The sequence below is a fragment of the Papio anubis genome, chromosome 15 (genome assembly GCF_008728515.1).
Source record: "Papio anubis isolate 15944 chromosome 15, Panubis1.0, whole genome shotgun sequence".
NCBI classification, from domain to species: Eukaryota; Metazoa; Chordata; class Mammalia; order Primates; family Cercopithecidae; genus Papio; species Papio anubis.
Genome location: NC_044990.1, coordinates 4,252,714 through 4,278,141, shown reverse-complemented (window position 1 = coordinate 4,278,141; position 25,428 = coordinate 4,252,714). Strand labels below are relative to the sequence as shown.

Sequence of the window (25,428 nt, the reverse complement as noted above, 5' to 3'; positions counted from 1 at the left end):
TGCTTCACTTCATGATAGAATTTGATCCTGCAAAGTGCTTACTTTTCCAGCAATGCTTAATTGTTCAAAATTATGATGTGCTGTAGTCAACGCTTCATCAATTTCTTCTGCAGTGTTAGTGTCCTAAGAAGGGAGGGGAATCATACACAAATATAAAACTAAAAAGCAGATGCCTATATATATATATATATTACAGTTGCAAAAACTCAGGCTACCATTTTGGTTACAAAAGCAACATAGACTCACTACAGAAAAGTGAAAACAAGCAACAGAAATGATATTCAATCCTGCTAACCTGGAGATAAAAACCATTCATATTTTAGAGCTTTAGTTAGACCATTCCAGATTTTTTTCCTAAAGATTTTTTTTAATGGGATAATGCCTTGTAATCATCTTTTTAACTTAAAACTACCTTGAACAATTTATCACAGCAATACATGTATACATATAAAAATTACAGTTAAGGAAAAAATATTATAATTTGACTCCATTAAGATTTATACTTAAAAGTTAGCAAGATTAAAGTGCTTTCTCCCCTTCCCCAGCCCATTAATGATTATTATTATTATTATTTTTTGAGACAGAGTCTCACTGTTGCACAGGCTGGAGTGCAGTGGTGCTATCTCGACTTACTGCAACTTCTGCCTCCCAGGTTCAAGCGATTCTCATGCCTCAGCCTTGCAAGTAACTGGAATTACAGGTGTGTGCCACCACATCACCACATCCAGCTAATTTTCATACTTTTAGTTGAGATGGGGTTTCGCCATGTCGGCCAGGTTGGTCTTGAATTCCTGGCCTCAAGTGATCTGCCTGTCTTGGTCTCCCAAAGTGCTGGGATTACAGGCATGAGCCTCTGCGCTTGGCCTCCATTAATGATCTTAACACAAAAACTTAATACTTCACTCAACATCATTTTGGAGTTTGTTCTATTTCTAATCTTAATACATTAAAGTTATTAGGAGTAGATAAAAGGTAAAATTCAATCTTCGGCAATAACATTAACAACAACAAATGTAATTAGGCCTTTTGGTTGCCACTAAAATAAGTGAAAAATCACATTTAAAATTTAAAAACTTGTGCTCTATATGTTTCACAGAACCTGGATTCAATAACTAGTTTCAAAGAGAAGAAGCTACACACAGTAAATATCAAGAACGTTGAAACAGAGTCAGTCAAAGGTAGAAATGGCTGCCTTGGAAGAAAAGAGAACTGTCTAAGCATGGAACAAAACAGATTCAAGTAGGAGGGTGGGTTTACTTCTGTTACCTATAAACTTCCAAAAGAATCTATAATTATAGAAGAAAGTTGAGCTACTAGAGACAAAGTCAAATGTTTGCCTTCATCATACTTCATGACCAACATTTTTCATACCAACATTACAGATGATGAGTTCAAAACAGTCCTGTGTGTGGAGGCTGAACGTTCTAAACCAGTAGTTAGCCGATCAGCAGTCTTCTTAAAGTCCTGAGAACAATTCTTTATCCTGAAAAGTATCAAGTATATTATTTCATTTTTTGAGACAGGATCTTTCTCTGTCACCCTCGCTGGAGGGCAGTGGCACCATCATGGCTCATGGCAGCCTCGACTTTCCAGGCTCCAGCGATCATCCCACCTCAGCCTCCCAAGTAGCTGGGATCACAGGCATGTGCCACCACACTCAGCTAACTTCTATATTTTTTGTAGAGATGAGATTTCAAAATGTTGCCCAGGCTGGTCTCAAAATCCTAAGCTCAAGCGATCCAACCGCTTTGGCCTCCCAAAGTGCTGGGATTACAGGCGTGAGCCACTGTGCCTGGCCCAAGTACATTATTTTAAATACCAACATTAATGTAATGGTTTTAATCTTCTATTCAATTTTTACCATGAAAAATAACTCGTATGATTTATAAGAACATGTCTAGTGAATTAATTCCCAAAATAATGGCTTAAAGTATATATTGCATTTCAATTTCTTAATTACTGGTCCTTTCATGATATTTTTTGGTACAAACGTTGATAATCACTGAAATGTGATAAGCTTATCAATTAAAGTAAGTGTTTATACATTCAAATGCCAGCTATTAAAAAGAAGGTACTTAACAAGTCTGGAGAATTAAAAAAAGGTAATGAATTTAACTAAGCAAGTTAATCGCAAAGAAAAAGTTTGGTGCATTCTCTAGTCTGTAGAAGTCAGAGTTTTATTTATTAATTTATCTATTTTAGAGATGGGGTTTCACTGTATTGGCCAGGCTGGTCTCAAACTCCTGGACTCAAGTGATCCTCCCACCTCAGCCTCTCAGAGTGCTGCAATTAAAGGCATGAGCCATCATGTCCAGCTATTTTTATCTTTACATCACCATATTGGCTAGCACACAGTAACTAGTGTTTGCCGAGTTAATCATCAGCTTATAGCTTATGGAAGAAACTATGATGTTTAAATGTTATTCTTTTTTTTTTTTTTTTTTGAGACGGAGTCTCGCTCTGTCACCCAGGCTGGAGTGCAGTGGCCGGATCTCAGCTCACTGCAAGCTCCGCCTCCCGGGTTCACGCCATTCTCCGGCCTCAGCCTCCCGAGTAGCTGGGACTACAGGCGCCCGCCACCTCGCCCGGCAAGTTTTTTGTATTTCTTAATAGAGACGGGGTTTCACCGTGTTAGCCAGGATGGTCTCGATCTCCTGACCTCGTGATCCGCCCGTCTCGGCCTCCCAAAGTGCTGGGATTACAGGCTTGAGCCACCGTGCCCGGCCGTTTAAATGTTATTCTTACAGAGAAAAAATACTACACCATATAATTTTTAAACATTCTATTCTCTGACAAGTGAATATTCATGTTCTTAAAAACATGAGTGCATTAGCCCTAAGGATTCCATTATTGAATTTCTGTTTCAAAATACTAAAATCAGTAAAGAAATGAGTAAAGGATTACTATAATTCAAAAATATACAACCATTTAAAATCAAACTGTACCTTAGAGAACAGCAGTTTCTAAAATAGGTATAATTGACATAAATTTAATTTTTTAAATGGTTATTTGGAACAAATTTGGGTACTTTCTGGTTATGATGGATTCATATACCTCTGAAAGTAAAATTTCACTTTGCAACTCTAACAGACATTATACATACCTAAATAAGAGTACAACCTGGTTTGACTCGCATCATGTGTCAGAAAATTTCACACAGAAGTGCAGATCTCGGGTTTGTCTTGAGAAAAAAAAGACGTGGCAACATTGGGTTGGTCTTAACACATAATAATAACTGGCTACAGCTGAGTAGGAACTGCCTCCTTTGGAGGGGGTGAGCCCTCGTCATCTACCGCAATCCTCACCACTCATTGTTTAAACTCAGTCGACCTCACCCAATAAAAGTTATCTGCTTAAGTCGTGTAGGTGTTCAAATTTGGGAACCCTAAAATTGATAAAATGGCTACTCCATGGGGACTCATATGATGAGCCAGAACGATTCTACAAAATTTATTCTAATAACTCTACACAGATTTCATGGAGGAAGTGACCAGTGGTATAGGAGTTGGGAGCAGTACCGGTATTCAATAAACCTAGGTTTACATTCTGGTTCTGTGAATGACCAGCTGTCAGACTTTAGCTAAGTGGTTTTACCACCCAAGAAAATGGCTACAACAATTCTTTTGTTTTTTTCTAAGTACTCATTTAAGTCTGGAAAGAGAAGCTACAGTGGTAATGGGAAGTGCCAGGGATTCTAGACTGAATAATTTTGAACTTTAATTGAATACTTAATGAACAACTATAGTGTTAAGGAAGAGTCTGACAAGGAGCTACACAAAAGAACATGAGAATTAAATAAGGCAGCAGAAATGAAGATAGGTCATGGATACAGGAGATACTATGGAAGTCAGAATCTGCAGGAAGTAAAACGAATGCAATAGAAGGAACTGGGCTAATCTATAAATACTTGGTGCCACTAACAAAATTGGAAAGTTCCACATGAGATTCTTCCTTGAAAGAATCCTATTTTTTATTTCTTGCATTGTCTACTTACCACATTAAATATGCTTTAAAAAGTTAAGTTATATACAAATTACCATCGGAGTACAGTTCCAGGAAATTGATCTGAAGATCCTTTAACACTTAAAAAGCTGCAAAAATCAAACATGTACTGTAATAAACATTACATGTTTACTCTGTGTCCCAAACCAGAGATATAAAGAGGAATAAAATGTGGTCCATTCTTTTAAAGGGGCTTACAGACTAGCAGGGAAAGACATACAGAAGCATTAATAATTAGGTGAAATAATCAGTAACATAGGTACTCATCTCTAGCTGGGTGTATTTTTAAAAAATTACTAATTCAAAAAGAGAATCTATTAATGCATACATATGTAAAGGTTTATACAAGAATGGGAAAATGAATGAAAGAACCCCAAAGGTATTATTTTTCCTTTTATAAATCACTTCTCAAACCAACCCTTCACAAAGTCTTCCATTGTACTATACTTGCACTACTTTCAAGAATCAAGACAAGCTGGGTGCAGTGGCTCACGGCTGTAATCCCAGCACTTTGAGAGGCTGAGGCAGAAGGATCCCTTAAAGCCAGGAGTTTGAGACCAGCTTGGGCAACACAATGAGACTCCACATCTACAAAAAAATTTAAAAACTGGCTGTGCATGGTGGTGCATGCCTGCAGTCCTAGATACTCCAGAGGCTGAGGTGAGAGGCTAGCCTGAGCCCAGGAGTCTGAGGCTGCAGTGAGCCATGATCAAAACCACTGCACTCCAGCCTGGGTGACAAAGTGAGACCCTGTCTCTAAAAAAACTTAGAATTCTAAAAATTTTTAAAAAGAATCAAGAGAGAACTAAGTTACTTTTTTTTTTCTCTATAACTTCCTTTCATCCAGCACAAGTAACTTTAGCCAGTATACTCTCAGCCTTTCTTGATGTAGTAATCATTAACATTCTTTCTTTCTTTAAATAAGGACAAACAAATGCTTCTTCTTTAAAGAGCTGGAGTCTCCATTCCATTGACAGCTAAGATGAAGTATGAACTTAAAGAGCATTCCATAAACAGTAGGTTAGAAATGCAGATTTAAGAATGACATTTTATCAATAATTCCAAAACTATTTCAGTAACACATTTACTTTAAATACTCAAATAAGTACACATGGAACATACGTCTTAGGCTGCCGTTTTTCCATTACGGAGTCTTCTTTACCATATCCAGCCATTGCATAGCAGCCTTGTCTAGTATTTACAGCTGTAGCAACCTTAGGACAAAATAAGGGTTTAAAAAAAACAAAGAAAGTCATCCAATAAATTCTGTTTATCCAGAACCTAAATAACTATTTAAGTGTGCTGTTCATAAAGTTAATGATAACTTTAAGATCCTGAAATCCCCTGTAAATTAAGGAGAAAACTGTGCTTTTATGAGGTTTTGACCCATTTTAATTTTTGGAAGCAATCAGGAATTAGTTAACTAAGCTTGGTCAATTAATTATTAATAATCAATTATTAATTAATTTTTAGTTAATTGACCAAAACACTTCATTCTACCATAACTCTAAAGCAAATACTAGCTATACTTTCAATTTTACTTTAAAAATTTTAGGCCAGGCATGAGGGCTCATGCCTGTAATCCTGGGACTTTGGGAGGCTGAGGCAGGTGGATCACCTGAGATCAGGAGTTCAACACCAGCCTGGCCAACGTGGCAAAACCCCCCTCCACAAAAAATACAAAAATTAACCAGGCATGGTGGCGAGTGCCTGTAATCCCAGCTACTCGGGAGACTGAGGCAGGAGAATCACTTGAACCTGGAGGGGCAGGGTGCAGAGGTTGCAGTGAGCTAAGATTGCACCACTGCACTCCAGCCTGGGTGAAAGAGCTAGACCCTACTTCAAAAAAAAGGAATAAAAATTAGTAATATGGTGAAACTCTAAAATATTTAACTTAGGCTTTTTTTTTTTTTTGGAATGAATCGCTCTATCCATGAGCCCCTGGGTGGCTGATCTCGGCTCACTGCAAGCTCACCTCTTCCAGGTTCATGCCATTCTCCTGCCTCAAGCCTCCCAGGTGGCTGAGACAGCACCATGCCTAGCTAACCCTGTATTTAAGTAGAGATGAGTTTCACCGTGATGAGGATAGTCTTGACCACATAGCCAAGCCCTGTTTGAGGCCCTACGTCAAAGAAAAAGGGAAGGAGGTTAAGAACTACAAACAGGCAGCTTCTAATATGTAATTTTTGGTTACAACTTAAACTTTCATTAATTACAATATATGGTTTGGGTTTTTTTAAACCATATTTAAGCTGCAAGCCAGTTCATTCAAACCTAAACAATGAAGGGTTATTTTAGTAGTCTGGAAGCTTAGAGAGAACTTTTACATAATTCAGATTTGATTCTTAGCAATCCTAGGAGATAAGACAGAGCAGGTATTATATCCATCTCACAAATGAGGAAACCCAGCCTATACTGACAGAATGAGAACTGCATTCTAGGTCTTGTGCCTCCATAGGGTCTGCCACACTTCCACAGAAAACAAATGATACAAAGCCTTATCATCTGATTTATCCAGTAAAACATTAAGAATTTACAGCTTGGCCGGGCGCAGTGGCTCATGCCTGTAATCCCAGCACTTTGGGAGGCCAAGGTGGGCTGATCACGAGGTCAGGAGATCGAGACCATCCTGGCTAATACGGTGAAACCCCCTCTCTACTAAAATACTAAAAATTAGCCAGGCGTGGTAGCACACACCTGTAGTCCCAGCTACTCGGGAGGCTGAGGCAGGAGAATCACTTGAACCTGGGAGGTGGAGGTTGCAGTGAGCCAAGATTGGGTCACTGCACTCCAGCCTGGAGGACAGTGAGACTCCGACTCAAAACAAAAAAAAAAAGAATTAACAGCTTGAGTCAACTTTGCAGGAACATACTATATAAACTGAACTACACTTACAAGTGTATTAAATGAATAGGATATCAAGTAAATTGTATTTTACATCCTTAATTTGATCTCATTCTTATGGACAGATTTCAGTCTTAATGGAATTGGTTTTTAGTGCTTCTGAAGTAAAAATTTTAGGCAGTAGTTTTGCTTCTCTACCTTGTTATAGAATGGCATCTCCACAAATGTATATTTGATGACATACAAAGGTTGACGGGCAGGCAGAGTTCAAAATTTGCTGCATGGATTGGTGGGCAAAACAGGGGCTAGGGTTTTTAAAGGAATATACACCATTAAAATAAACAAAAGACATAATTTTCCACAGAAGTCACCAAAGAATCAAAATATGTAGGCCAATAAGTGCATGACTTTAGCCTTTTATTTTTCCTGGTCACTTTAAACAATTATAAAATGGATAGAAAAAGTTTCATCTTTTGTTAGGTTTGCTTAAAGATTCAGCAGCAAAATGCAAGTGTTTAGTTTTTTGTTTTTTGTTTTTTTGAGACGGAGTCTTGCTCTGTCGCCAGACCGGAGCACAGTGGTGCAATCCTGGCTCACTGCAGCCTCCAACTCCCAGGTTCAAACAATTCTCCTGCTTCAGGCTACCAAGAAGCTGGGACTACAGGTGTGCGCCACCAGGCCCAGCTAATTTTTGTATTTTTAGTAGAGACAGGTTTCCCCATGTTGGCCAGGATGGTCTCAATCTCTTGATCTCTTGGTCTGCCCGCCTCACTCTCCAAAAGTGCTGGGGTTACAGGCGTCAGCCACCATGCCCAGCCAAGTTTTTAATTTCTAACTAGCAGCATGTTTTACTACTGTAGTATTTTTACCATTAACATTAGGTTGTGATATGTTTCATCTGAAAAATTATAAAACTTACCTCACAATCAGGGCATACAATTGTGGTGCATTCTTCAGTCATTAACAAGCATAGTTCACAAAAAGCATGTCCACATTGAAGTTCACAGTGGTGACCTATTCATGAAATTCTTAATTATTATTTTGATGACTATTATTATTGCAACAGGGTCTTGCTCTGTTGCCCAGGCTGGAGTGCAGTGGCACCAGCTCACTGCGGCCTCCACCTCTGGGGCTCAAGGGATCCTCCTACTTCAGCTTCCCAAGTAGCTGGGACTACAGGTGTGTTCCAATACACCCGGCTAATTTTACTGATGAAATTCTATTGTGATTAAACTGCCCACGGTGTGTTAATGTTGAATGGGCAATACTGATCAAAGGGAAATTCAAAGAGGATCCTACTGCACAGGAAAGATACCTACTAGAGTTTGAAATGGTTGACTTATTGAATATAAATCAGGAGTAACCAACTATTCAGGTCAGAAGGAAGAAAAATCAAGAAGAAAAACCAAGAAGAGCTATGTAATAGCAACTGCATTAATTCAGATAGCTATTTTGTACCTATTTCAGATAGCTATTTTGAATCTGCCATATCTTATAATTATACAAAGCGCTCTGACACATTTTATTTTGTTATTTGTAAATATTACAGTTAAATGGGCTAGAGATGAAATAGCATTTTGGAGATTTGGTTAACTAAATGGTATAATCCAGACTCCAATCTAGTTCTGTTTCCAAGTCTAACATTCTACCTGACTGACCATACTGCCATCTACTACTTTATATTTCCCATCCTGTGAAGAGGTCAAGAAGGGCCAAAACGGTGGCCAAAATGAGACACTGGCAAGACCGTGCTCTTAGAATTACTTAAGACATTGGAAAGGCCAGAAGCCAGATGCTACTATTATCACACACCCACAACTCACAAACTTAGCATTTATGAAAGGAAATATCATAACTTGATTGAAAACCTAATATCATGATTAAATGCTCTAAGAATTTGAAGTTTATAATAAACAACATTTGTTTTAGCTACATAATTTCAAAAGGCTGTCATTTTTTAAGTTTTGCAAGAAAACAAAAAGGGAAAAAAGCTAGATAAAAATCAGTCATCTTTTACTAGCAAAATAATTAGAGTTCTTGCTGAATTATAATAATTGCATTAATTTTATTTATTTATTCATTCATTCATTCTGAGATGGACCACGATCTCGGTTCACTGTCAATTCCGCCTCCTGAGTTCACGCGATTCTCCTGCCTCGGCCTCCGGAGTAGCTGAGATTACAGGTGTGCGCCAGCATGCCTGGCTAATTTTTTTTTTATTTTTAGTAAAGATGGGGTTTCCCCATGTTACCCAGGCTGGTCTTGATCTCCTGACCTCAGGTGATCCACCCACCTAGGCCTCCCAAAGTGCTGGAACTACAGGCGTGAGCCACTGTGCCCGGCCTTGCATTTATTTTATTTTTTAAAAAACTTTACAAGTTTCCCAGCCAACTGAAATACCTGAAACTTGCTTACAACCATGGTAAATTTTAAAGCCCTATTTAACTTCCAGAGATAACATCGCCAAAGAAATAAAAACACTTATCTGTTACTATAAAATTTCTGATACTGAATAACTCAAAATAACTTGCGGTATATTACACCTTAAAAAGCACTTTCAGGATTCTATACACATAACCACTACTTCTCCAACTTAGTTTTTCTAAGCATAATACTAATGTATGAAAGAAGTACTCATTTTAAAAGGTTGTGTTCTAGAACTTTATTCCATAATTCTAATTTCATTCAAAAATGGAGATTTTCTACGTAACGGTAGCAGTGATCAAACCCCAAGTAGGAGAAACTTGGTTCTCCACTGAAATCACAACTTTTTCTGCAGAGGCTCACATCTCAGAGTCCATCTTGACAAGAATGAGAAAACTGATCGAATGACCCTAACTTTTAAAGTATAAACAATTACACCAGGTAATATGAATTTTCAGTAGCTCCAGGTATTTTAAGTTACATTAAAATAACTTGAATCAGCTGGGCGCGGTGGCTCACGCCTGTAATCCCAGCACTTTGGGAGGCCAAGATTGGCGGATCACCAGGTCAGGAAATCGAGACCATCCTGGCTAACACGGTGAAACCCTGTCTCTACTAAATATACAAAAAATTAGCTGGGCGTGGTGGCGGGAGCCTGCACTCCCAGCTATTCGGGAGGCTGAGGGCAGGAGAATGGCGTGAACCCGGGAGGTGCAGCTTTCAGTGAGCAGAGATCGCGCCACTGCACTCCAGCCTGGGTGACAGAGCAAGACTCCATCTCAAAGAAAAAAAAAAAACTAATAAAGAAATAAATAACTTGAACCTATGATCACTTGAGTAGATTATAGATGAACAGACCAATAGTAATGCAGTGTATTTTTCCCTTCACGTATAAAGACCAACACACACACACACACACACACACACACACCACAAGGTGCACAAAAGAAACTATCATTTTCCAAACAGTGCTTTAGGCCAATGTGAGCCATAATGTAAAAAACAAACAAAACACCACAGAAACAAAAAAAAACGCTAACAACAAAATCCAAAACCATTTCACAGTGGTTTACTTGTTACTCCTACAACAAAAACTACACAAGAAAATCAACTTTCGTTCCTTCTTCATAACAAAACAATGGGCTACAACTTACGTCTCCTTTTGCATGAACCCGCTAACCTGCCGTGTGAGGGGTAGATTAAAGCCACCCAGGCCCCCATCCTCCCGGCTGGAGGGTCAATGAGGCCTGGATGGGGAAGTGGAGAAAGCCGTGAAAGGTGTCAGGTGCCGCCCTAACCAACCCAAACACGTCCCTTTTGGGGCAGCTGCAGGAGGCCTGTGACGCAGTTTCCGGGACACCAGGATTGGATGCAGCTGAGCAAGCCTCACGCGCCCACCAGCTCACCTGGCCCCCAGCCCTCCCTCCAGGCTGCCTCCCCGCTAGGTGGGCCCTTGGGTTCCTCACCGGATGCTCTGGATACCCTCCTTCCACACCTGGTGCACTGGATTTCAGCGGCACCCCAGTGCTGACTCTTCCTCCCCATCCGCTGGTAGGCAGACCGGGAAGGCCCAGTCTTCGAAGGCTCTGCCGCCATCGCTGTCTTCTTCTTCTGGAACAACCGCCGAGTGCTAGTCCCGGCAGCCCTCGCGGCAGCAACCAATCATTGGAGGCCAGCACCTGCAGCTAGCCAAACAGTGGGCCGGGAGGTTAAAGCCCGCCCCCAAGCTTGCTCCTGATAGGGCTGGGGCTGTTTTCCGTTATCCTGGGAGGTACCACTCCTAGAAGGGGCGCCTTGTGGCCGTTAAGGGCAGTTCACTTTTACATTCTACCCAAAGAGTCACCACTTTAGCGCCTTTAATCATCACAAATTAAAATGTCGCATATTATTACTTACATTGTGAGTGACTTTATAAATAATAATCATCTGTATTGAAGCAGTCCCCTTTCCCTATTATGTGTCAGGGCCAGAAGCCCTAAACCTGTGTGCTGGGGGCATCCAGGGCTTGGCTAATAGGAGCTGGAGTGGAGAAGCTCATCAGTAGCCATTGATGGGGTAGATGCAGTGAACGCTTTCAAATTAAGGAGTGCTCATCATTACTAACTGCTGTTGAGCCTAGTAACATACAAGGCAGAGGGCCGAGAGTGGTTGGGGATGTTAAGAATGTATGAACTAACAGGTTTCTGCTTGAGAGGTATATAACTCCATTTAAAAAACCCAGTAACTTCCGCCAAAATAGCTAAGTGTTATATGTCTGACGTGTGTTAGAGATAATAAGAATTACTGCCTTCTGGGCCGGGCACGGTGGCTCATGCCTGTAATCCCAGCCCTTTGGGAGGCCCAGGCAGGCGGATCACGAGCTCAGTAGATCAAGACCATCCTGGCTAACATGGTGAAACCCCATCTCTACTAAAAATAAAAATAAAAATAAAAATTAGCCAGGAGTGGCGGTGGGCGCCTGTAGTCCCAGCTACTCAGGAAGCTGAGGCAGGAGAATGGCGCGAACCCGGGAGGCGGAGCTTGCAGTGAGCTGAGATCGCGCCACTGCACTCCAGCCTGGGCGACAGAGCGAGACTCCATCTCAAAAACAAACAAACAAAAGAATTACTGCCTTCTGAAGAAATGAAGTCAGTATGGTCTACGGTGGTATGAAAAGTCTTCCTAGAGGATATAGGGTTTGCACTAGACCTTACGACGTAGGTAGTACTTACAGGAGTAAACAAGAAATAAGGGATTTGAAGAATAAAGACCACATCAGCGAGGGAAGGTAGATGCGAGGGAAGGTAGATGGAAGACACAGTGGCTTCTTGAGAATTTAAAGACCATTTAGCCAGAGTATGAGTTTCCTTAAAGTAAGCTTCTTTGGAGAGGTATGTCAGGGAAGAATTTCAGAGAATCTCGAGTGTCAGGCTGAGGAGTTTGAACTCTACTCTTTAAGCAGTAGAGTGCATGACACGTTTTGTGAGCAAGGAATGAAGTAATCTGGTAGAAAGGTGGCAGGTGTATTTCAAACAAAACACCTGGAGGTGGCACAGTTGCCTTTTGCTGCTAAGAATAAAGCCTGCCCATATTCCTCATTTTCTTTTCTTTTTTTTTTTTTCTTTTTTTTAAGACGGAGTTTGCTCTGTCGCCCAGACTGGAGTGCAGTGGTGCAATCTCAGTGCACTGCAACCTCTACTGCCCAGGTTCAAGTGATTCCCCTGGCTCAGCCTCCCACCTAAGTAGCTGGGACATCAGGTGCGCACCACCACATCTGGCTAATTTTTTGTATTTTAGTAGAGATGGGGCTTCACCATGTTGGCCAGCATGGTCTTGGATCTCCTGACATCTTGATCCGCCCACCTCAGCCTCCCAAAGTGCTGGGATTACAGGCGTGAGCCACCATGCCCAGCCAAATGTAAGTTGTTTTTGATAGAGGACATCTATCAACTCTAACTTCTATTTCTTTTTTATTTTGCCTAGTCATGGTAAAGATGCTTGCTCCAAAAATCAATCTTTTCTTCTTTGGCTCACAGAACCCAGAGATACAATATACAAATACCATATGCAATGGTACTAAAATTTAGTGGTTAATCCCTGGTAGCTCACTAAAAGGGCTATCACTTCTTCAACCTTTGTGCTTTGTATTGGGTGAGGTTCAGGTTACTAAGTGCTCTGAGACAAACTGATCTGTATCAGCTTCCAATTAGAACCTTCTTCTTACACAAGCCATTGATGTCATATCTATGGTGTATCTGTTTTTAAAATGTTTTTCAGATATCCTCATTATTATAACAGAAGTTATTAGTCATGATGTCTATTATCATAAAAAGTGTTTATATTATAGCATGATAACGCATGGAACAATTGATTATAAAATAAATATGGTAAAAACTTGAGGTGGGTGGTCAGAGACCAGGGGAATCAATAAAGAATAAAGGGCAGATGGAAAGAGGCAAAGAGTGGGGAATGAAATGATCTTCCTGGAAAGTTTTATTAATCCATTCTCACACTGCTATAAAGAAATACCTGGAACTGGGTAATTTACAAATAAAGGAGTTTTAATCGGCTCATGGTTATGCAGGCTTTACAGGAAGCATAGTGGCTTCTTCCCGGGAGGCCCTAGGCAACTTACAATCATGGTGGAAAGTGAGGGGAAGCTGTTGTGTCTTACATGGTGGCAGCAGGAGGAAGACCTCATGAGAACACTATCAGGAGACAGCACCAAAGGGGTGGTGCTAAACCTTTCATGAAGAATCCACCCCCATGATCCAATCACCTGCACCAGGCCCCAACTCCAAGGTTGGGGATTACAATTCCACATGAGATTTGGGTGGGGACACTAATCCAAACTATATAAAAAGCGAAACATCAGAGCAGGAGGGGATGTTTTATGTTCACAGAACTGCCCAACTAGACAAGAGGAAATACAGAAAGCATTGTCATTCAAAATTTTATTTTGAGAACATTTATAGAAATACTATATAACAAAATATCCTCTAAAATATTTCTGCTCATAAATTTTTCCAACTATTATATGTTCTTTAAACTTAAGAATATTGTTGGCCGGGCACAGTGACTCATGCCTGTAATCTCAGCACTTTGGGAGGGGAGGCCGGTGGATTGCCTGAGGTCAGGAGTTTGAGACCAGCCTGGCTAACATGGTGAAATCCTGTCTGTATTAAAAATACAAAAATTAACCGGGCATGGTGGCACACACCTGTAGTCCCACCTACTCGGGAGGCTGAGGCAGGAGACTTGCTTCAACCTGGGAGGCAGAGGTTGCAGTGAGCCAAAATCACACCACTGCACTGCAGCCTGGGTGACAGAGTGAAACTCCGTCTCAAGAAAAAAAAAAAAAAAGAATAATATTGTCTTGGCAGAGTCCTGAATATGATTATATGCTTATCGAGTACTGTAGAATTTCAGCATGGGGTTTATAGTTAGGAAGAATAAAGCGCAGATGGGGAGGGATGAAAGGTGTGAATCAAGGACCTTTCTGTATTTCTTTTACTACCTTTTTTCCTAGAATCTAACACAGAAGATATGAATTCACCATTTCATTGTGGAACACGGCTTTCATTCTTGTTCTGGAACGTGGCAGCAATCATTCTTCAATTAGATCTAAATGATTGAATTGCAAGGTGAACTGTCTTGGTGGCTAATTCATCTTCCCTCATCTCCAGCACCCTCTTTTCCCAATATCAAGCCATGTTCTTTTGTAAGGAACTGTATCTACTATCAAGTGGCCTGGAAATTAAGAGGTCCAGTGTGTCTTCCAAGTCCTTGTTTCTATTTGGTATCATGATGTCTTTCACTGCTACCCCACTGATCTGTTTTCCAAGGCTATACAGAGGAGGACTGCAAAAATGAAGGGAATGGCAGAACAATGTTACATATGGGGGAAGGCTTCAGTCGATTTTAAGTTATTCAGGAACTAGTTTTCTAGCTAATGGGTTGTCAAATTCTTTGCATCAGAAGCTTTTATCTGGTTGGTAGCTTTTAGGTGAGCTCTGTACTGACTAGCAATGGAAAGGGAACAGATGCCACAAGGACCTGCTTTAAAACCAACATCAACCTCCAGAAGTGGATCTGAGTGGTTTGATTTATGCCCATGACATACCCAAGTCTGGAGAAAGTAAGTTCAAAGGAGGACAAAAATGTATGTAAACTGAGCAATAAAGGAAAAAAAAAAAACCAACATAATTCAAAGTATACATTTTTTGGCTTTACTATGACTTCCACAGACACAGAAAACAAAACAAGGAAGAATTATGATCAATTTATTTGATCAGCTCAAGAAACTATGTTTTTTCATGTAGTCAATTTTTAATCTTTATTTTAGCAGACAATATGTGAGTAATTTCTTCTACTAAGAATTTCTGCTAGTTATAAAGTTTATGCTAAACATTTGATGTTTTATATATTCATATATTACTTTTTGGCACTTACTAAAAATGTCACCAGTTGGCTAATGTCTGTCAGAAAATCTTCCCTATTTTTATGACATTATATTATAAAAAGTAAAATAGATATTTATGTGTGACTTTACCAATCAAAAGCATGATATCAAATGGGTAGATTCAGGAAATGAGTTAAGCTACTGAAGAGAGAAGATACTTATTTAATGCCAGTAATTAATTCAATATACAGAAAATGACTAAATTCCACAACTATTTACAACATTAAAACAATGTAAATTGTTACTTGTAAGTAATAGCAAAACATGTTGAATAATGGTGATTTCAAATGTTTGCTTTGCATACTATTTTAACTAGGAATGACTTTACCTATAACCAAAATATGACTACTGAAGGTAAAACAACATAATTATCTAAACCTATATAGCAATACCATAAAGCAATATTAGACCCATGAATAAAGTAATTTGGCTCCTTGTGGGCATTTTTTTATGACCTGTAGGAACACCGTATAAAGTAACCTAGAAAGGAAAATGTGATTACATTCTATTGCATTTGACAATTAATAGAACACCTTGTCCAAAGTCTAGGCAGAAAATTTCAGAGGCAAAACTTTTCAGAAAAACAAAACTTAATCCTTTGCAAAAACTTTCAGAAGTAAAAAGCAAGTATTTTCCAAAACTCTATCAGGGTGAATTTAACATAAAAGAGCTTAACTAGGTTTCCAGATGCAGAGCTAGAAGGATCACTGATGTATTCCAGTATGGAATTTATTACATATTTATATGTTCTTGCTTAATCTATTCAAGGGCTTTCCCATAAACATATTCTAAAATATTGAATAACTCATATGTTCCAATCAGTGTGAATAAGCTACCAATTTGGGAAAATTTGTAATCATGGTGAGACAAACTCTTAACTACTGCTAGTGGCAATACCTATTGGTGTAATCTTTTTTGAGAGTAAGCTGACAAAACGTTTAAAAAGACACAGCCATGTTCATTCCCACTAATTCAGCAATTTCAGCTTTGAGAATACTTCCACAGGAAATGATCAAAAACCAAACAAAAATGAAAACTATATCATAACAGTGTTTATTGTTTATAAAACAGAAAATAGGAAGTAATTTAAATCCATATCAATCTGTAACTGGCTTAGGAGATCACAGTATATCAATTTGAAAAACATAGCAGTCAAGTGGAAAAGGACAAATAGAGATGTTATATATCTATATAGGGAAATGTACGTGATATACAAGTGAAAACAGCATAATTCTAAATTATATGTAGTTCTCAGTATATGCAAATACTAGAATGTAATTATGTAACTATATAAATTATATATGGGAAAAAAGATTGAATAATGCAGTCTTTTTTTTTTTTTTTTTTTGACAGGGTCTCACTCTGTCACCCAATTTGGAGTGCAGTGCTGCCATCGTGGCTCACTGTTGCCTGGACCTCCAGGGCTCAAGCTATTCTCCTGCCTCAGCCTCCCAAGTAGCTGAGGCTATAGGCACAGGCCACCACACCTGGCTAATTTTATTTTATTTTATTTCTGCAGAGATGGGGGCTCACCATGTTGTCCAGGCTAGTCTCAAATCCTGGTCTCAAGCGATCGGCCCGGCCTCGGCCTCCCAAAGTGCTGGGACTACAGGTATGAGCCACCACGTCTGGCAGCAATCTTTATTGAATAATACAATTGTAGGTAGGAACAGGGATGACTGTTTTTACTCCAAGCATCATATAATGTTGTGGTGGGAGATGCATACTTGTCTCCTCAGACGTCTTCTGATTGCATACCACCTTCGTGCACAGCAGAAAGTCCTGAAAGAAAATGAAACAAAAGCACAGAGAGATGCAAAGGCAAGAAACAGAGAGGCGCTGCTTGCCTTTCTAAAGGTGTTCTGATTCTTTACATGTGAGACCTGGCCTGCATGTCTAATCTTGGGGTCCGTGAAAAAAACAAAAGCAAAACCAAAACTCTTACGTCCTTATTATGAATTCCTTTAGTTTGTCTTAGACCAGTTTGAACTGGATTAAACCAAGAACCAAAACTAAGACAGGTTTAATAATTTCTTTTTTCATTTTTTCTTTTCTTCTTTCTTTTTTTTTTTTTTTTTTGAGACAGTCTCGCTCTGTTGCCCAGGCTGGAGTGCAATGGTACAACCTCGGCTCACTGCAAACTCCACCTCCCAGGTTCAAGTGATTCTCCTGCCTCAGCCTCCTGAGTACCTGAGATTACAGATGCCCGCCACCAAGCCCAGCTAATTTTTGTATTTTTGGTAGAGACGGGGTTTCACCAGATTGGCCAGGCTGGTCTCAAACTCCTGACTCCAGATGATCCACCCGCCTCAGGCTCCCAAAGTGCTGGGATTACAAGCATGAGCCACCATGCCCGGCTAGTTTTCATATTTCTGTCACAATCTTTAACTTGTATTTTTTAAAAGAATCTGTACTCCATTGTACTCCAGCCTGGGCAACAGAGCAAGACTCCATCTCAAAAAAACAAAACAAAACAAAACATTTTTAATGGGGGACAAGATCTATATTGATTTCACTATCTACTAAAGAGCCACAGTGGCCTAAGAAATTCCATGTACAACACAATCCACAATCTTTTGCTGTACAAATGACCCTTCTACTCTAGCTTAATTGGTCTTATTACCCACAGATATTCTCACACCCATCTCAGGCCTAGAATTGCCTCCATCTCCTCTCTCTTCCTCAACTCCTTGTCTTTCTCCCAGGCAAGCACAGTTCATGGACTGAGTCAGTCCCAACGTCCCTGGCCATCATGTAGGGTTCCCCCTCTGCCTCTCCAAGCACTAACTGGCTCTCCTGCCCTTTGAGCACCAAACTATTCAGCACTGAAGTGTCTCTTTTAATACAGGTCATGTGTGATGCTAAATTGTTTATTAAGTACCAGGAAGCCACATGTTTCCAGAGCCAAACACAGCATCCCACACTTAGGTTCTCAATACAGAGAAGAACTTTTAGTTCATTTCTTCAGTTACATCCCCTATTCTTCTTCACGTGAAAATTTAAAAAGGGATCACAAATATGAGTCATCTGATTTATGATGCTTCAGAAGTTCTATTTTGCCAGAATCTTCTTTTTTAGCATCAACATTGTAATTATTATCTTCTTGGTTAGACTGGAAAGTCTGATTGGAGGGCCCCTTAAATCATCAGTCACATCCCCAATCCCTGACACTCGTTAAGGAAAGAAATGTCCCTTTCAGATTTGACCTGCATGCACAGTACTTCTTGCCCAAGGAGAAGAACATATCCGGGCAGTGCCTGGGCGAGGGGGAGTAGCATGAGATGATGGGGGCTAAGGAGGGAGAGTGAGAGGGCAGAAGCCAGATTAAGTAGGGCCAGGCAGGCCACACCGAAGATTCTGGAAATGGGAAATGGCTAAAGGTCTAAGCAGGGAACCAACAATCCAACTTACATTTAAGACTACTCTGGCTGTCATCTGGAGCAGGGGTCCCCCACCCCTGGACCAGTATCGTCTCAGGCCTGTCAGGAACCTGGTTGCACAGCAGTAGCAAGCATTACCACCTAAGCTCCGCCTCTTGTCAGAACAGTGGCTTCCATCCACAGTGCAGGACAAGGCAGCTGCAGCCTCGGCGGGCCGTCTGTGTTCCTCCAGATGACATCCTTTAATTATCTTGATGGCCAAAGAATATTTCTTTGTGAATATATATTAGAGTTTCTTGATCCCTTCATCTGTAGATGGGCAGGAGATAAAGCTTTTAGGAGTCCCCATGCCTGAGATCACGCAGTGTGGGACTTTCTCCACCAGGCTCATTTTCTTGGACCTAATGTCCTCTGGGTTTCTCCATGTGGCTGTGGATGACAGGATTTCCTAAAGCTTTATGACTGAAGCATATTCTGTGTGTATCTGTATGGCAGTTTCTTTATCCCTTCAGCTGTGGATGGACAGGGCTGCTGTACATTTGGCCTGTGCCAATGGCCATGTGGAAGTGGGGACTCTCCTGGTGAACTGAAAATACCACATTGACATTGGTGACAAACAAAATGGGACGCCTTTGAGAAGGTTGTACATTGCCAGGAAGAGATTTGTGGCATCCTTCTGCTGGAACGTGGATATCTACGGCAACACTGCTCTCCACTGTGCTGTCCTATAATGAGAGTACATTCCTGGTAGAAAAACTACTTTCCCGTGATATGGATATTGAAGTGCTGAACAATGATGGAAACACACCACGTTTACTTGCTGCAGTTTGCAAAAGACAGCAAATGCTGGAATTTTTGGTGACAAGCAAATGTACATGCTGTTGATAGGTTGGGAGGAACAGTCCTCATGCCTGCTGTACATTATGGCTCGTTAGGTATAGTTGGCATTCTTCAACAAATATTACTGTCTTTATTCAAAATATGTATGTACAGACAGCAAACAATTATGCTATTTCTGGTGCTTTGACTAGCATTCAACAACAAATTTTGGAACATAAAAAAAGATACTTGAAAATGGTCTTCAAAATGATGATCCAGAAGCATCTAAGAATGCAAGTTTGAAAAAGGGAGGAGCAAGTGTAGAAGATTCAGGGAGTTCTGACGAATCTGCATTAAGTATTTCAAAGAACTGTGTGTTGATTCATGTCGTAAACTAGATAATGAAGACTTGACTTTTACTACCAAGTAGTATAACCCTGAGACTGCTTCAGAGTCTTTACTTGAACCTTTATATAAAAAAGAAGAAAAAATATGGTAAAAGGAGAAGGGCCTCCTGTAAAACATCTTTCCTTGAAGCCTACCACTGAAATGGAAAAGTCTGTTGTGAGGAATGCAGTAAAAAGAAAGGATGTACAAACATCTAGAGCAGAACAAGACTTAGAAGTGACTTCAGAGGAAGAACAAGAAAGGCCTGAGAAAAGTGAAAATAAATAACCACAGGTTGAAGGAGGAAGAAGCACAAAAGTAAAAAAAAAAAAAAAAAAAAAAAAATAGAGGTATCAGAAAACCTATACAATAGTACATCTGCTGATGATGATGGATCAATGCAACAAAGACAAGATGCGAAAACTTACCATCAGCAATTTCCTAGCAAGGAGAAAGTATGACAGGCCTGCAAAGAAAGCATCAAAAGGAAAAGGTCAAAAAGCGAACACATATTAGGGATGGCCTTGATGACTTAATTTGGCCGTCTGAACAATACAAAATTATCTGTGAGAACTTCTTGTCTCATGGAGTTTACTTTTTAGGGTATTGAATTTAATTCCAGCTTTAGAAAGTTGTTCAGTAACTAATTGTTATCTTTTAACTCAAAAAAAAAAAAAAAAAAAAATGTGTGCCAAAGGACCTAAGCCAAACACAGCATCAAATAAAGGAAAGCGAGACTATTAGAGGAGTGGATATCTCAACTACAACATGAAAATCTGTTGCTTGAACAGCAACTAGATGGTGCTCATAAGAAAGGGGATAATGAACAAATAGTAATTAATATCCAAGGCTGCTGTTTCGTGAAAAAGAAGGTCTTCTAGAAGAGAAAAATAAGGAATTAATCAATGAATGCAATCATTTAAAAGACTGTTTCAGTATAGAAAACAGAAATCAGAAGGAGAAGTAAGTATCAAGAAAAATAAATATTTTCAAGCTTCCAGAGAGAAAATTTAAATATTTGGTTATGGCTACATGTTCAACCTAGTTGAATATAAAAATAAGTAGATGAAAAATATGTTTACCATACTGTATAATTCCATTTACATGAAACATCTGGAATACACAAATGTATAGAGACAGAAAGTAGATTAATGTTTGCATAGGGCTGGGGCTGGAAATGTGTAGTGACTGCTAATGGGCATGAGGCATCTTCTTGGAGTGATGAAAATGTTCTAAAGTTGGACTGTAGTGATGGTTGCATGACTCAGTAAATTTACTAATAATCTTTGAACTGTATGTTAAAAGATAAATTCTATAGTATACAAATCATGTTTCAACACACTCTTTAAACCAAAAGCCAAAACTAAACAAACAAAAAGGAATGTTAAAGAAATCTCTGACAGGCCACAGTATGCCATCAAAATTATGTCACATGAATTATAAATTATATTTTATAATTTTATTTTTTCTGAACTAGAGATAATCTGAAGAAAAAAATTAATGAGAATTTTCACACCAGAGCAAAACCAGAAATGATAGGTCAATGAAAATGAGCTTAAGGCAGAGTCCCTTATGAAAAACAGAGCAATTGGCCAGGCACGGTGACTTCGGGAGGCCAAGGCAGGTGGATCACCTAAGGTAAGGAGTTTGAGACCAGCCTGACCAACATGGTGAAACCCTGTGTCTACCAAAAATAGAAAAAAACTACCCGGGCGTGGTGTCACACGCCTGTAGTCCTAGCTACTCGGGAGGCTAAGGCACAAGAATCATTTGAACCTGGACAGCAGAGGTTGCAGTGAGCCAACATTGCACCACTGCACGCCAGCCTAGGTGAAAGAGAGAGACTCCACCTCAATAAAAAAACAAAACAAAAAAGAGCAATTAATAACAAACTGGAGGTCCAGCATTTCCTCTCATCCTTTTGTCTGGCCATCAGTTTTTGGGTTCTCGATAATGGAAGTTTTCTCTGAGTTCAGTTTTTCTGGGTCCAACTCAATGATCTCATATTCCTTTTGAAATGAGGTATATAGTCAAAAGCTCATTGCGTGGGTTAGACATTGTTTTTTAACTGCAGAGAGAAAAAGAATAAGGGAAATTGATTCTAAATCTTAAGCAATGTTTTACTCAGAAAGTTCTAGACCAGCTGCGTTTGGTGGTACACACCTGTAGTCCCAGCTACTTGGGAGGCTGAGGTAGGAGAATTGCTTGAACCCAGGAGGGGAGGTTGCAGTGAGCCGAGATCACACCACAGCCCTCCAGTCTGGATGACAGAGTGAGACCCAGTCTCAAAAAAACAAAAAAGAAAAGAAAAAAGCAAGTTCTAATGTTCTAATGTTTGAACTGTGCTGCTGCCTTCTTTTCACCTTTCTGCAAGTCAGCTGGAATCTCATATATTGCTGAGAATATCAAATCAAAATTGAGTAACAATAGGTTCCGTAATTTTAAAAAATTCCCTCATATCAAATGTTGTGCAAAAATAGATGAACTTAAGGGAAATAATTTTAAGGTGAGCAAGGTACACTTCTCTTCCAGTACATTTTAATTTTAAAAGGAATCTTGGCTGGGCGCAGTGGCTCATAGCCATAATCCCAGCACTTTGGGAGGCTGAGGCGGGTGGATCACTTGAGGTCAGGAGTTCAAGACCAGCCTGGCCAACATGGTGAAACCCTGTTTCTATTTAAAAAGTACAAAAAAATTAGCTGGGCATGGTGGCACACTACCTGGTGTGTACCTCCCAGCTACTCGGGAGGCTGAGGCAGGAGAATTGCTTGGACCTGGAAGGCAGAGGTTGCAGTGGGCCAAGATCACGCCATTCGTTGCGCTCCAGCCTGGGCGACAGAGTGAGACTCTGTCTCAAATAAATAAATAAATAAAATAAATAAATAAATAAATAAATAAATAAAAACCTTTTAGTTCTTATTACACTTGTGAGGAACAAACCCTTGGCACAGACTGTTGCAAAACACTTATCCCTTGATATGTTTTGTCCTGTATTTCCACGTAGACATTTCAGTCTCACTGCAAGTCACCTTACCATTTTACTCGTGAGTTAAAACCAAATGAAAACACAAAAGGATGCAAATTAAATCTGCAAAATAAGAGATTACCAAAAGAATGAAATTCCGTGTGAAAAGGTTACACTAAATCCTCTGTGTTGTTTTTGTCTTGAACATTCACTATTGAACAAGCTTCTGCCACCACCGGCAGTTACAGCTCACACACTTTCTATTCAAACCCATTTCTAAGTCACCGGCTCTCTGGGCTACGAGCCGCATGTGCCCCAGGTGTAAATCAAACGAAGCCTTAATTACCGCCACTTTTGATCACTATCTAATTCGACCTTCTACCCTCATTAGCCGAGGGCTGTGGCTCCACTTGGTTGTGGAAAGGTTTCCCAAAGCCACAGGGTGTCATGATAATTCAATTCGGGGTGAATAATTCAAGGACAGGGGTGCTTTCTTTCGGGACCCTGACCCTCGCTTCCTGCCTGGAATCCAGAGCTGCGTGGTTCGCGGGCTGGAAAGAAAATGTTAAAGCCCAGATCAGTGCGGACGCGAGAGGCAGGAGACGTCAGGTCTAGCCCGGAGCGGGAGGGAAGCCCAGCAGACCCGCCCCGGCAGCAGGGCCAGGTCCGACAGTGGCTCCGACGCCGGTACGCGGCCGAAGCTTCCCTCCTTTCACCTGAATCAGGCTGGGTAGGGCCCGAGCACTGGGGCCTCGGTTTCCGTACCAAGAACAGCTTTAGTCAGCCGGGGGCTGCCTTTAGAGTCGCTGCGGCTTCCGCCTTCTCTCCCGAGGTTTGTCCATCCCGGCTGGAAACGCTGCGTTGGGCCGCCAGGCAGGCAGTTTGCGCGCAAACCGAAACTCAGCTAACCGCTGTTCCATGGCGCGCGCCTCGCAGCTGCTCGCCCAGAAGGGAGCGCGCCTGTCTGCCGCAGGGCGCCCCGCCCCGCCCCGCCTCGCCCCGCCTCAGCTAAGGCCCCTGCTGTGCGTGCGCACCGGTGTGACCCGCGTCCGCGGAGTTTGTGAGGTCCCGGGGACCGCATGTACCTTCAGCCGTCCTCCCTTCACCCGCACGTCGACACAGTGTCACCTCCTCAAGCCACAGGGTACTGAGTCTAAAGCACAGGGCCGCCCCATGCCCCTCTCCCGAGGGTCGCTCTGCCTTGCTCCATCTCACTTCAGGGCCCCAGTCGCCCCTGATCCAGGCCTGCCTTCGGGAGCTCTGTTGTGGGCACCAAGGAAGAGCAGCACAGTGAGAGGATGGTTGCAGCGCATGGGAGAGGCCCCTGATCTCTAGGATGTTCTGGCGTCAAAAGGAAGGCAGGACGCGAAGATAACAGATTGTCTAAGCAGCTGTGTTCTCTGGAAACAGGATCAGAATTGGGCAAAGCACACCCCAGCTGGCCTACCGAAAATCAGTTCAAAACCCTATTAGATAAGCTGTGCGTTCCTTCAGTGCGTTTACCGCAGCATAAACGCGCACTGCGAGCTGGCGAGGCCCAGCGAGAGGCGCAGACTGCGCTGAAGAAGGGCGGGAGCGGCGCCGGGGGCGCTGTCCCAGCAGTAGAGCCCTGGGGCGGGGTCGCCGGCCTGCGCAGCTCCGTGCTGGGGAAAAACTCCGGTCTCCCCCGCTCGCCCAGAGCCCAGGGCTGGCGGATGGAGCCTCCTCCATAACCACCGCACGACCCCCACCGCTACCCCGCCGCGCTCCGCCGCAGCCAGTGCCCCCACGCCCGTCCCCTCCTCCAGGCGAAAGCCAACGGCACCCATTGGTCGCCTGCGGGCTGCGAAGGCGGCTTTCACCGCTGCGCGGCGCACCCGGCCTGGGAACGAGGCCTCTCTCTTCGAGGAACCTGAAGAGGTCCAGTGTTGGGACAGGGGGACACGTGGGAGAGGCGCCCAGGGGCTCAGGTCTCCTGTCCCTGCCTCCCAGCTCTCCCCACGCGCAGGCAGGCCCGCGGATGGAGCGCAGCTCTCTGGGAGAGAAGGAGGGCCTTGGCCTGGCTTTCCAAATTCAGAAAGGAGAAGACCCTTCCCTGCCCATGATGACCCTCATGCCAGTCTCCACCAGCTTCCCCAACGCCCGCCGGCACCTCAAGAAGAACGCGGTGACGTGGGACCTGCACAGCAAGGACCAGGAGGACGGTGGCCTCTTCAGCAGCGACACTGAGGGCGACCCCGAGAAGGCAGAGATTGACCCGGAGGAGCATCCATCTCCACAAGACCAACAGGCACCATGGCGACCACAGCCCATGCTCCCTGCGCACCCGGCACCTCTCCAGGCTTCTCTAATCTCAGCCGGGGTCCAGGTGGACTTGGCATCCGGAGCTGTGCCTGGAAAACTCGGGCTGTGGGCCGTGGCCTGGTCTCCTGGGAGAACTGGATCAAGTTCACACATAACAATATTATCCTTAAATGTAAATGGGCTAAATGGTCCAATTAAAAGACACTAACTGGCAAATTGGATAAACAGTCAAGACCCATCAGTATACTGTATTCAGGAGACCCATCTCATTTGCAGAGACACACATAGGCTCAAAATAAAGGGATGGAGGAAGATCTACCGAGCAAATGGAAAACAAGAAAAGGCAGGGGTTGCAATCCTAGTCTCTGATAAAACAGACTTTA

The 25,428-nt window shown here is 41.8% G+C and overlaps 1 protein-coding gene and 1 long non-coding RNA gene across 9 annotated transcripts in view; both read right to left on the bottom strand.

Annotated features, from left to right (window-relative positions):
* Nucleotides 1-10,918, bottom strand: part of RNF17 (ring finger protein 17) — a 111,582-nt gene extending 100,664 nt beyond the window's left edge. For 3 of the 5 annotated variants that reach the window (XM_017951140.3, XM_009191650.4, XM_009191651.3), the window contains exons 1-5: nt 10,737-10,918; nt 7,766-7,860; nt 5,125-5,216; nt 1,372-1,483; nt 43-123 (exon numbers count right to left, since the gene is read on the bottom strand). In XM_017951140.3, the coding sequence (XP_017806629.1) occupies nt 43-123; nt 1,372-1,483; nt 5,125-5,216; nt 7,766-7,860; nt 10,737-10,866 (510 nt within the window). In that variant the 5' untranslated portion in view covers nt 10,867-10,918. Of the gene's footprint in view, nt 1-42; nt 124-1,371; nt 1,484-5,124; nt 5,217-7,765; nt 7,861-10,736 lie in introns of those variants that run through there. The other 2 variants (XM_009191652.3, XM_021929494.2) reach the window with 2 other exon arrangements.
* A 5,833-nt stretch (nt 10,919-16,751) lies between these two features.
* LOC103879103 lies at nt 16,752-23,704 on the bottom strand. Of its 4 annotated transcripts, none has more exons than XR_002518246.2 (4): nt 23,479-23,703; nt 20,226-20,263; nt 18,623-19,877; nt 16,752-16,993 (listed from the first exon to the last, which is right to left on the bottom strand). It is a non-coding gene; the product is annotated as an uncharacterized LOC103879103 (long non-coding RNA). The 4 variants fall into 4 exon arrangements; XR_002518247.2 differs by having other exon boundaries at nt 23,528-23,703; XR_002518244.2 differs by having other exon boundaries at nt 18,623-20,263; nt 23,479-23,704.
* Nucleotides 23,705-25,428: the final 1,724 nt, after the last annotated feature.